Here is a 13150-nt window from a genome sequence, read left to right as displayed (position 1 = left end):
AAAGTGGCATAACTTTTGTCAGCCAGAAGTTGATCGGCTTGAGTCCTTTCTACATTCAGAAAATTTGTGTAGCAACAGCACTTTTGTTCATGTAGGGATCTTCCTGGTATATGTGTTTTAATTCATTATCGATAGTGCTTCTATTTGTTAATGGAAGAGGCCTAAAAATAATTTTAAAGTTAGATTTCTCTTTCTTGTTAAAGATACCTGAATATTTTTGAATATGTGATTCTGTCTTGTCTGCTTTTGGCTTGCTCTACAGGAAATACTTTTAGTAGTTTGGCAGGGATGATGTTTGAGTGGAGCGTTGCCCAGGATAAAGAATCAGCAAGAGAAGAATTGTCTAGCAAAATTAGGTAACATTGAAACCAAACATAAGCCATCTGACTTTGAAGGAGGCATTTGCCTTTGGGTGGCACAGTGAGCAGCAACCACTTGTACGGACTTTGATAATCCTGCCATCTGGGCTTTTTTGGAACAGATAAATTTGCCAGGGGGAAATGTCTTTGATAGAATGACATATGGTGTGGGCATAGGTACTTTATGATCATTTAATTTGAACCACTGCAGAAGAACTCGTGAGCTTAGGACTATATAATTGTTTGAACCAGGTGTATCTTCTGGCGGTTTTGTTGAGCATGTTGTCTGCACATGCTGAAATACAGTGAGTGAATGGATGATAGTATGAAATTTTGTCTTTAGTGCTAAGAAATTGCTCTCAGACAGTCCCAAGTGTTAGTCCCGCAACAGTGTTAGCCACAGGCATATTAAATACTTTTGTTCTATCTAATCCTATGGAAAACGTAATTTAAAACTTTTTTACACTGTATAGACTTTGAAGAGACTGTTTAAAGTCTCTTAGGGGCTTTTGGAAGATGACTCCTTATTTGATTACACTAGAAACAAACTTTGTTTTATCTCTTAAGGATTCTGAAATACTCTGAAGCAGAATACTCTCCCCCAGTGTATATAGCTGAGATGGAAAAAGAAGAGAAACAAGGAGATATGATTTTGGTGTCTGGGATCAGAACTGGTGCTGCTGTTGTAAAAGTTCGAATTTATGAACCATTCTACAAGGTAAAAAGTTTGTGCCATAAACTTAGATTAAAGAACCTTGCCCGTGGAATATAATTTTTTTTTAACGTTTATTTATTTTTGAGAGAGAGAGCATAAGCTGGAGAGGGGTATATATAGAGAGAATCCCAAACTGTCTCCACACTGTCAGTGAAGAGCCCAATCCCACGAACCCGTGAGATCATGACCGGAGCTGAAATCAAGAGTAGGACACTTAACTGATTGAGCCACCCAAGCACCCCGAAAGCAATTGTTTCTTATATTTATCTATAGTGGAAGCCCTCTAATCTGATATGATTTGGGTCAGTAATTGGTCATTTAATTGAAAAGTCATTTGAGGGGTGGCTGGGTTGCTCAGTCATTTGGGTGTCTCTTTTTCTTAACTTTTTTTTAAGTTTATTTATTCTGAGAAGTGTGTGAGTGGGGTAGGGACAGAGAGAGAGAGGGAGACAGAGAATCCCAAGCAGGTTCCGCACTGTCAGTGTAGAGCCCAGTGTGGGGCTTGAACTCAAAAACCGTGAGATCATGACCTGACCCAAAATCAAGAGTCAGGCACTTAACCAACTGAGCCACCCAGGCACCCCAGGAAAGAATTTTTAAATATCTGTAAGATATTTTATTATTTTTGAAATGTTTATTTATTTTAGAGAGAGAGAGATGGAACACAAGCAGGGGAGGGGCAGAGAGAGAGGGAGACACCAATCTCAAGCAAATGCCAGGCTCTGAGCTGTCAGCACAGAGCCCAGTGCAGGGCTCAAACCCATGGACTGTGAGATCATGACCTGAGCCAAAGTCCGATGCTCAAGCAGCTGAGCCACCCAGCGCCCCTCTATAAGATATTTTAAAAGAAACTTGTAAGAAGTAAATTTTTAACAAGCAAGATGACCTTCGGGATTTTGCCTATGGAACCTGTTTTTTTCCTTCCTCTTTTAGAACGTGGCAGCAGCATTGATACGTCTGCTGGTTTTGGAGAATATATTTCTTATACCATCCCATGATATTTATCTCTTAGTAGGAGCATATATTAAATACCGAGTTGCAAAAATGGTGCAGGGAAGAATGACAGGTAAGGTGATTTATCTTTTCCTAAGACTTAACATTTCCCAAATCCTTCCTGCTGACAGTAAGAGAAGCAGCTCCACCTTATGTGTACACATACTTTGTGTTTTTAGATTTTGTGATAAAGTATTCCTAAAGTGCTATACCTGAGATAATATTGGATAGAGATGGTCCCCATATCTTGAACAGGCTAATGCTTAGCATCAGTGCCTATGGGCTTCTGAATTCTGGTACTAGTTTGTTTTTTTTTAAGTTTATTTCTTTTTTTTTGAGAATGAGAGCACAAGCAGGGTAGGGCAGGGAGAGAGAGAGAGAGAGAGAGAGAGAGAGAGAGAGAGAGAGAGAATCCCAAGCAGGCTCCACACTGTCAGCAGAGAGCCTGACATGGGGCTCAAACTCACAAACTGTGAGATCATGACCTGAGCGAAGTCAGATGCTTAACCAACTGAGCCACCCAGGCACCCCTGTTACTAGTTTTAATAGGGCAAGTGAGGAAACTTTACCAGAGGGACTTGAATGATTTTTGCAAAAGTTTTTTTTTTTTTTTTTTGATTTAAAAAAATGTTTATTTATTTTTGAGAGGGAGACAGACAGAGTGTCAATGGGGGAGGAGCAGAGAGAAAGGAAGACACAGAATCTGAAGCAGGTTCCAGGCTCTGAGCTGTCAGCACAGAGCCTGATGTAGGGCTCGAACTCACAGACCGTGAGATCCTGACCTGAGCCGAAGTCAGACGCTTAACTGACTGAGCCATCCAGCCACCCCACGAAAGTTGTTTCTTGAGAAGCTCAGTTCATTAACTGAAAACTCAACACTCTAATGATCCCAGAAGTCCCATTCAGTTTATAAAGTGTGCATTGGATCCATTAGCATGGAATGGTTGACATTCCATGTAGTATTAACTCATGTAGTATTCTCCCCCAAAATGGCTGAATGTTGAAATTCATCATAGTGGGAAGGAAATTAGAAGCAGATCATACTCTTATTTAGGCCTGCTTCCTGATTTTCCTCTTCTAATCCAACAATATGCTGTTGTATGTATTTTTCATGTCTTACAGAGGTGGAGTTCCCCTTAGAACACTATACACTGGAAATGCAAGACCACAGAATTGCATTTAATGGGTCTCTTTCCGGGAAGGTGGCATTACTGGATGAGAAGACAGCCACAGTGACTGCTGTCCAGCTGGGCCAAACTAACCTTGTCTTTGTCCATAAAAGTATCCTTTTCAAGCTTTAGCTGCTGATCTATGTTTCCCTGAGCATACTAGACATGTTCCTTGATAAAGTAATTTGGTAAAATTATACTTATTTTGTATAGTTTTATTTTTAACAAAGAACTATAAATTATTATCATCATAATTTCTAACAAAGGGTAGGTAGAGAAAAGAATAGTTGGAACTTGGGATCTGTTGATCTCAGTACTTATTTGCAACCTCAGTTAAATTATAATTAGGAGATGGGAGGAAGACAGCTTGAAGAAACTTGTGTGAATTTTACGTAATTTGTTCTTTCCTATTTCCACATGAATAATTGAGAAAAGACGGTATGGTATTTTCTGCAGTTTTTGTTAAACTGAGTTGAGAGTAATTCATTTTTAATTTTTTAAATATTTATTTTGAGAGGGAGAGAGCAAGCACGAGTGGGGGAGGGGCAGAGATGGAGAGAGAGAGAATCCCAAGCAGGCTCTGTGCTGTCAGCACAGAGCCCAAAGTGGGGCTTAAATCCACAACAGGAGATCATGACCTGAGCTGAAATCAATAGTCAGATGCTCAACCAGCTGAGCCACCCAGGCGCCCTGGCAGCTAAATGAATATTAAAAGCATGGACCATGATCTTTTTTCTATCATTCCATTTTCTTTAAATTTGAAATTCAAGAATACTTGATTCCTGTGATGACTGCGTCCCTCAGACTTTTCTCAGAAGTGTACACATTTAAGTTTCTGCTTTCCAAAAGATAATAAAAGATAGGATTTTTGTTTGTTTCTGTTTGTACATTTATTTTTTCCTTTGGTAGTTCACATCTGTCTTTTCACCCAACTCTGGTTCATATGATTTTCTTAAGAAGAAATTAAGATGTCCATATGAGATCCGTGTCTGGACTCCCAAATTGCACCATATATGTTGTAGAGCCTGGATTTTTAGGTATTTTTAGATAATAATTTTAAGAAAAATGAATAGCTTAAACTATTTCACTAGAAAGAGTGCATTAGAAACTAGAGTGCTTTTATTATTATTATTTTTATTTGAGAGAGAGAGAGAGCATGTGCATGCATGGGAGGAGCAGAGGGGGAGAGAGAGAATCTCAAGCAGGTTCCACACTCAGCACGGAGCTCTATGCAGGGCTCAGTCCCATAACCCTGGGATCATGACGTGAGCCAAAATCAAGAGTCGGATGCTCAACCAACTGAGCCACCCAGGCACCCTTAGAGTACCTCTTTAACCTTCGAATTTAAACTTCTTTTGACATGTTTTCTCACACTGTTATGATGGTTACATGCTGTCTGCAAGAGTGAAGCATCTTGAAACAGATGGTGAAAAAATAGGAAGATCCATGTGATACAATATTGGGTTAGGAAAAGAGACTTTATACAAAGAAAGAAGAATACTAATGTCCTTAGGTCATATGAATCTAATATTACGTAAAGAAGCTGAAATCTTGCCTGACACATTAGGAATGAGCAAAATTGTGGTTTGTTTGGTATGCAGATGTAAGTGAGAGTGTTTCTTTATACCTGAGTTGAACTAAGTGAAGCCAGGATCTTTAGAACTCCAAATTATTATACAACTTAATGGAGGGAACCAAAAGGTCAACCTTGGAAACCATGTCCATCTGTTAGCAAATTTTGGACATTGAATCATTTTTATAAGTTTGTATTTTTAATTCATTGTAGAAAAATGTTGGCCTCTTCTGATACCTTTGTTTCTTGATTTGTGTACAGATTTCACAGTCCAACCTGGAGACCGGTGGAGTCTAGAGGTGGGACAGGTGTATGTCATTACAGTAGAAGTGTTTGATAAAAGCAGCACGAAGGTCTATATTTCAGATGTGAGTGTCTTTTTTGTATTTTTCTAGCCCCTCTTGTGGATGACTTCTTGAGTGGGCCATCTTTCTGGCGAGGAAGGGGTTTTTTTCTTTTGCTTCCAGATTTTACTTTTAAAGTTACTACTTTATGGTTGTCATTAAATAGTTCTGTCCTTGAGAAATCCTAAACAAGAAGTAAAATATATAGTTCAGTGATAATTCTAGAAAAGAGGTGGAGAGGGTCTCATTCACCGACTCCCTTAGAGCTGGTCACCCCCAGCGGTGTGGGGCGAGGATCAGTGGCGCCACAGACAGCAGTGCGGCACTCATGTTTCAGCGCCCTTTTGTTTTCTCTGAAAACTGTCAACGTATGGAAAGGCAAAAATTATACCCAGATTTGCATAAAGTTTGACTCTTTCTATTTCTGATCACTTGCCATTAATGAATCTTTCAAAAATTAGTATCATTTTAAAATTACATCTTTCCGACTTTCTATGACGAGATACTTTCCATGATCAGAGCAAAGGTATTATTTTTATTTATCCCTAGAATGCATATCCACACCTTTTTTTAATGCTTTGGGGTTAAGATGGAGTTAGTGAAAAAACATCTCCAGTTTTGTATTGCTGTTGGGCTAATTTTCAGAATCTCAGGATTATGTTCCAGTTCCTACAGGAGTACTTTGAAGAGCAGCTCACTACGGTGAATGGATCTTATCATGTGGTAAAAGCCCTGAAAAGTGGTGTCGTGCTGATAAATGGATCCCTGACTTCTATCATTTCCCAGGTAGGAATTTATTTTTATTTAATTCAAAATTTTTTTATTAGCTTATTTTTTGAGAGAGAGCGAGAGCAGGGGAGGGACAGAGAGGGAGAGAGAGAATCCTAAGTAGACTTCACACTCTCAGCCTAGAGCTGGACGTGGGGCTCAAACTCGTGAACCGTGAGATCATGAGCTGAGCCAAAATCAAGAGTCAGATGCTTAACCGACTGAGCCACCCAGCCGCCCCTACCAGGTGGGAATTTAAAGGATAATCTTTAAATCCTGAGAACCCTGATGAGGCTTGGATGACTTGTTGATTTGCAAGCAGATACGTGGCATATTCTACCTGTATCTTTCAATAAAAATGAAAAAGAAGACGATAAACCGTATACTTGGTAGTTTATACCTGTACAGATTTCCTGTTGCAGTTTTCGTTATTGCTCATATTTGCATTTCTGGTCATTGTGTATACATTCACCATTTGAGGTTCCTTTAAAAAATTATTTGGGTGTACCTGAATGGCTCATTCGGTTAAGCATCTAACTCATGATCTCAGCTGGGCTCTGTACTGGGCGTGAAGGTTGCTTAAAATAAAATAAAAAATAAAAATAAAATAAAATACATATTCATGTGCACATTTCTTTGTGTTGTCAGATCCACATAGAGTACTTTCTATTCGAAAATCCAAAGGATTAATACGTCAGTGTATTTGACCATGCCACCAACCTTAAACTTTTTGCATTGTTTCCATTTCTTATTCTTATAAATGCCATAACTGAATTTCTTTGTACATTTTTTTCTTTTGGTTAATTTTTATATGACATAATGCCAGATTTCTGATTTTTAAGTTTCTGATTTTTAACAGCCTGCCAAATTTATCTCCATCTCCCAAACCTATTTGTTCTTCACAGATCCTTTCATCTGGTTATTTAAGACAGATCCCGAGTGGCCCTTGACTCTTCCTTCCCCCTCACCTGCTACATGCAGTACACTGTTGAATGCCATGTCAATTCTTGTGAATGTCTCCCAACCCATTTTTTACTATTCCCATGGTGATTTTCACCTAGACCTTCATAGCAATTTTCTTCCTTCCTTCTTTCCTTCTTTCTTCCTTCCTTTTGCAATCTCTAGGGCTTGAAATCATGACCCCAAGATCAAGAGTTGAATGCTCTACCAGCTGAGCCAGCCAGGAGCCCCTCACGTTTTTTTTTTTTTTTTTTTTAATGTTTATTTATTTTTGAGAAAGAGAGAGACAGAGTGTGAGCCAGGGAAGATCAGAGAGAGAGGGAGACACAGAATCGGAAGCAGGCTCCAGACTCTGAGCTGTCAGCACAGAGCCCGAAGCAGGGCTCGAACTCACAAACTGTGAGATCATGACCTGAGCCAAAGTGGGACTTCTAACTGAGTGAGCCACCCAGGCGTCCCTAATTTTTATTTTTTTAAATGTTTTATTTATTTTTGAGAGATAGAATACGAGCAGGGGAGAGGCAGAGAGAGAGGGAGACAGAGAATCGGAAGCAGGCTCCAGGCTCTGAGCTCAACCCACTGGGCCGCCCAAGTACCCCAGTTTCTTTTTTCTTTCTTAACTTTTTATTTATTTTTTTAACAATTTTTTTCAACGTTTATTTATTTTTGAGACAGAGAGAGACAGAGCATGAACGGGGGAGGGTCAGAGAGAGGGAGACACAGAATCGGAAACAGGCTCCAGGCTCTGAGCTGTCAGCACAGAGCCCGACGCGGGGCTCGAACTCATGGACCGCGAGATCGTGACCTGAGCTGAAGTCGGACACTCAACCGACTGAGCCACCCAGGCACCCCTTTTCTTAACTTTTTAAAAAATGTTTATTTTTGAGAGCATGCTTGAGCACGTGTGCAAGTGGAGGAGGGGCAGAGAGAGGAGGGGTAAGAGGACCTAAAGTGGGCTCTTTGCTGACAGCAGAGAGCCTGATGTGGGGCTTGAACTCACAAGCCATGAGATCATGAGCTGAGCCAAAGTCGGACGCTTAACCCACTGAGCCACCCAGGCACCCCTGTATAGCAGTTTTTTAATGGGTATTCCTACCTCTGATATCACCCCTAGCTGGAACCATATTCTAAAAACTACAGAAATTGTGTGTTTACTGTTTAAATTCCTTTGGTGGCATCCCATTGGTTTTAAGGTAAAGTTAAAACTCCTTAATATGGTTTTAATAGGGCCCTCCATGACAGAGATCACAAAGGGGGTGATCTCTAGCCTATATCTTGGTTTGTGGTCTTTTTATTTTGGCGTGCAAACTTTCTATTTATTTATTTTTTTGACCTTTTATTTATCTACTTATTTTAGAGAGCGAGAGAGCATGAATGGGAGGGGGGAAGAGGGAGAGAGAGAGAGAATCTTAAGCAGACTCGAGGCTTAGCACAGAGCAGATGTGGGGCTGAATCCCATGACCCTGGGATCATGACCTGAGCATCAGTTGCTCAACTGAATGAGGTGCCCCAGAAACTTCTTTTTAATTGAGAAATTTTATTTATTTTTTACTTATTCTTTTTATTTGATGGTTTCTTTTTTTTTTATATTATTTTAATTTTTTAAATGTTTATTTTTGAAAGAGAGACAGAGTGTGAGCCGGGGAGGGACAGAGAGGGAGACACAGAATCTGAGGCAGTCTCCAGGCTCTGAGCTGTCAGCACAGACCCCGACCATGGGGCTTGAACTCATGGACCAGGAGATCATGATCTGAGCCTGAGATGGATGCTTAACCGACTGAGGCACCCAGGTGCCCCTTAATTTAAATAAAACCTAGGATTTCTGCCTCTCTATATGAAAATCTGAGAGGGGCATCCGGATGGGCATCCCCTCAGTCGGTTGAGCATCCGACTTAGGCTCAGGTCATGATTTCACTGTTTGTGAGTTCAGGCCCTGAGTTGGGCTCTCTGCTGTTAGCCTGCTTCGCATCCTGTGTCCCCTTCCCTCTGCCCCTCCCCAACTTGCACTCTCTCCAAACAGAAAAAAAGAATCTGACAATGATTAACTGGGACAGACAGTGGCTACACCATTTAGACTATGCTTTTAATTCTGCTGTTCCCCTCCATTCACTATTATTTCATATTCAGCTTAATAGGCCTGTCTAGGGGTGCCTGCGTGGGCTCATTTGGTTAAGTGTCAGACTTCCGCTCACGCCATGATCTCATGGTTCATGAGTTCAAGCCCCATGTCAGGCTCTGTGCTGACAGCTGGGAGCCTGGAGCCTGCTTCGGATTCTGTGTCTCCCTCTCTCTCTGCCCCTCCCTTGCTTGTGCTCTGTCTCTCTCTCAAAAATAAATAAACATTAAAAAAAAAAAATGCTGTGGGAATTTAATTTTGTGACTCTACCTGAATGATTGGCCCAAGACAACTTTTCCAGTTGCGGGTCTTGTCACTCTCTCTCCATTATGTATCAACCACACTGAACTTCCAATTTCTAGAAAATGCATTCTTCCTTTTTGCCTCTAAGTTTCCTTTCCATTTGTTTATTTTCATTGTTATAAACAAATATAGTTTCTTTTGTCTGTAATACTTTGTGTACTCAGTGTGAAACATCACTTCTTCAGGCCTGTTTTCCCCTTTCATATATATTCTCAGAACTCCCAAACTTCCCAGGTCATAATATTCATCATATTTTACTGTTATTATTTGCTCCTTTTATCGCATTATAAACTTTGAGGGCAATGATTATGCCTACTTTGTTCACAACTGTTGCCCTAACATCTAACAGAGTGACTAACATGTCGTTGGCAGAAATAAGTATTTGTTAAATGGTGTTTGGGTTACTTATATCAATTTTAGGTTTACATTCATTAGTAAAATATGTCCAGTTTTTTCAACAATATTTACTCAACAGTTTTTTTTTTTAAGTTTACTTATTTATTTTGAGAGAGAGTGCAAGTAGGGGAGGAGCAGAGAGAGAGAGGGAGAGAGAGAGAATTCCAAGCAGTCTCTGCACTGTGCAGAGCCCAATGCAGGGCTCGAACTCAGGAACCAGAAGATCATGACTTGAGCTGACGTCGGACACTTAACTGACTGAGGCACCCAGGTGTGCCCCTCTTTTGTTTTCAATATTAAAAAAAATTTTTTTAAGTAATCTCTACACCCAACATAGGGCTTGAATTCATGACCCTGAGATATCAAGAGTGACGTACCCTGGGGCACCTGGGTGGCTCAGTCAGTTAAGTGCCTGACTTCGTTCAGGTCATGATCTCACAGTTCGTGGGTGCTGACAGCTCCTGGAGCCTGCTTCAGATTCTGTGTCTCCCTCTCTCTTTGCCCCTCACCTGCTCATGCTCTCTCTCTCTCAAAAATAAATAAACATTAAAAAAAATTTTTAATAAAAAAAATGTGACATACTGTACCAACTGAGCCAGCCAGGCACCCCCTCAGTTTTTTCAATAATATTTAATACACAGTGATTTTTTTTGTACACTGTATGGCATTTGTGGCAATTTGACACTATTCTAGAATCATTCTTCAATCCCAAAGATCCTGCTTTTTAAAAAATAATATGTTTTAAAATGAGCTCTCGCCATCACCTCTTTATTTTTATTTATTTTTTTTAATGTTCATTTTTGAGAGAGAGAGAGAGAGAGAGAGAGCAAGAGAGGCAGAGTGCAAGTAGGGGAGGGGTAGAGAGAGGGAGACACAGAATCTGAAGTAGGCTCCAGGCTCTGAGCTGTCAGCACAGAGCCCGACGGGGGCTCAAATTTGTGAACCGAGAGATCATGACTTGAGCCGAAGTCAGATGCTTAACTGATTGACTCACCCAGGCGCCCCACACCCTTACTCTTTTAAAAATTGTTTTTATTTTGATATTTTTGCCTAATTATGCTGTTCATCAAGTTCAGATTTGGTGTGGAAATTGTAATTGACACCTACTGTACTCTTTTTTTTTTTTTTAAATAAAGCTTCACTAAAAAAAAATTTTTTTAATGTTTATTTTTGAGAGAGAGAGAGCACGAGCAGGGGAGGGTCAGGGAGAGAGGGGGAGACACAGAATCTGAAGCAGGCTCCAGGCTCTGAGCCAGCACAGAGCCTGACGTGGGGCTCGAACTCACGAACTGTGAGATCACGACTTGAGCTGAGGCCAGATGCTTAACCAACTGAGCCACCCAGGCACCCTGACACCTACTATACTCTTAATTTGGTGAGGCTAGAGACAGTTCTTGGGTTTTCCTAGTTTCCTTAATACCTAGTCAAGAGATAGTAATTCATCTTTTTTGTGTTGGGATTAAAATGTGGATTATGTATGGTCCGAAATTGGAAAGTCTTCATTGAATATATTGGAGCACTTAACCATTTTGGAGGAAAAGTTATCATTAATAACTTTCTTAAACTGTTTATTTTGAAATTCTAGATTTACAGGAAGTTATAGAAATAGTACATAGGACAAGATGTACAGATGGCCAATAAACATATAAAAACATGTTCAACATAATTAGTCATTAGGAAAATTCAAATCAAAATCATAATGAGATACCACTTGACACCCACTGGCTGAAAATAAAAAGGACAGACAATGACAAGTATTGATAAGCATGTAGAGAAATTTGAACCCTTACACACTCTTGGGGGGAATGTGTGTAAGGGAATCAATGGTGTTGCTGCTTTGGAAAACACCTGGCAGTTATCAACAGACAAAATACAGAACTACTGTGTTACCCGGCCATTCTGCTCTTCTGTGTATATGCAAGAAACATGAAAACATTTTGACTCAAAAGCTTGTGCATGAATGTTCATAGCATTATTTATAGTAGAAAGTGGACACAACCCAAATGTTCATCAGCTGAGGAGTAGATAATAAATTATGGTACATCCATATTCCATACAATGGAATATTTGGCCATAGAAAACAAGTACTGATATATGCTACAGCATGGGTAATTCTTGAAAACATTATGCTGAGTGAAAAAGCCAGACACAGGCCACATGTTGCATGATTGCATTTATGTGAAATGTCAAAAACAGGCAAATCCATAGACGGAAAGCAGTAAATGCGGTCCCCTAGGACTGGAGGAGGGAGTGGTCACCTAGGACTGAGAGAGGTAGTGGTCAGCTAGGGATGGGAGAGGGAGTGGTCACCCAGGACTGGGGGAGGCAGTGGTCACCTAGGATTGGGGGAGGGAGCAGTCACCTAGGGCTGGGAGAGGGGAGTGGTCAGCTAGGACTGGGGGAAGCAGTGGTCAGCTAGGGCTAGGAGAGGAAGCGGTCATCTAGGGCTGGGGGAGGGAGTGGAGGGCTTGGAGAGTGACAGCTAAGGTGTAGGGTTTGGTTTTGGTGTAATGAAAACGTTCTAAAATTGATTGTGGGGATGGATGAAAAACTGAATGTACTAAACATAATGCCCTTAATATTTATCTAAATTGTTAATGCATCAATATAGAATTTAAAAACTGCTGAGTTATATTCCATTGTATTGATACACTAGAGTTTGTTTTTTTTTTCAACGTTTATTTATTTTTTTTTGGGACAGAGAGAGACAGAGCATGAACGGGGGAGGGGCAGAGAGAGAGGGAGACACAGAATCGGAAACAGGCTCCAGGCTCTGAGCCATCAGCCCAGAGCCTGACGCAGACCGCGAGATCGTGACCTGGCTGAAGTCGGACGCTTAACCGACTGCGCCACCCAGGCGCCCCGATACACTAGAGTTTTTTAACCATTCAGCTATTGAAGGACATTTTTTTCCCCTAGTATTTGGCTATAATAAATAAAGTGGCTCTGAACCCTTTTTATTTTTAAGTTATTTATTTTGAGAGAGAGAGAGGGAACAGGGGAGGAGCAGAGAGGGAGAGAGAGAATCCCAAGCAGGTTCTGTGCTCTCAGCGCAGAGCCTGACACAGGGCTTGAACCCACAAAACTTTGAGATCATGACTTGAGCCAAAACCAAGAGTTAGATACTTAACCAACTGAGCCACCCAGGTACCCCAATAATTCTAATTTATCTATAGAATCACTTATATTTTATATCATATCATCTGTAATTGACAGATTTGTTTCTTTCCTGTCCTAATCCAATACCCACTTTTCCCAATCGTAATGCCTTTTACTTTCTTTTCTTGCCTTATTCACAATCTCCAGTACAATGCCAAACAGACATGGTAATAATGTTTCTGATCTCAAAGGAAAGCCTTTTCTCTGTTAAGTGTGATGTTTAGTTTCTTTAAACAATATGCCCTTTCAGGGGTGCCTGGGGGGCTCAGTCAGTTAAGTGTCCAACTTCAGCTCA

The 13150-nt window shown here is 40.5% G+C and overlaps 1 protein-coding gene across 14 annotated transcripts in view; it reads left to right on the top strand.

The window, feature by feature from the left end:
• NUP210L (nucleoporin 210 like) overlaps nucleotides 1-13150 on the top strand; it is an 84518-nt gene that overhangs the window by 12301 nt on the left and 59067 nt on the right. For 12 of the 14 annotated variants that reach the window (XM_045455907.1, XM_045455902.1, XM_045455899.1 and 9 more), the window contains 7 exons: nucleotides 263-356; nucleotides 927-1077; nucleotides 2008-2140; nucleotides 3190-3348; nucleotides 4205-4273; nucleotides 5071-5177; nucleotides 5799-5939. In XM_045455907.1, coding sequence (XP_045311863.1) covers nucleotides 263-356; nucleotides 927-1077; nucleotides 2008-2140; nucleotides 3190-3348; nucleotides 4205-4273; nucleotides 5071-5177; nucleotides 5799-5939 — 854 coding nt within the window. The remainder of the gene's footprint in view (nucleotides 1-262; nucleotides 357-926; nucleotides 1078-2007; nucleotides 2141-3189; nucleotides 3349-4204; nucleotides 4274-5070; nucleotides 5178-5798; nucleotides 5940-13150) is intronic. The other 2 variants (XM_045455901.1, XM_045455911.1) reach the window with 2 other exon arrangements.

The sequence above is a fragment of the Leopardus geoffroyi genome, chromosome C3 (assembly GCF_018350155.1).
Source record: "Leopardus geoffroyi isolate Oge1 chromosome C3, O.geoffroyi_Oge1_pat1.0, whole genome shotgun sequence".
Lineage (NCBI taxonomy): Eukaryota > Metazoa > Chordata > Mammalia > Carnivora > Felidae > Leopardus > Leopardus geoffroyi.
Note: the sequence above shows the minus strand (reverse complement) of the source record. Positions and strands in the feature narration are given on the sequence as shown.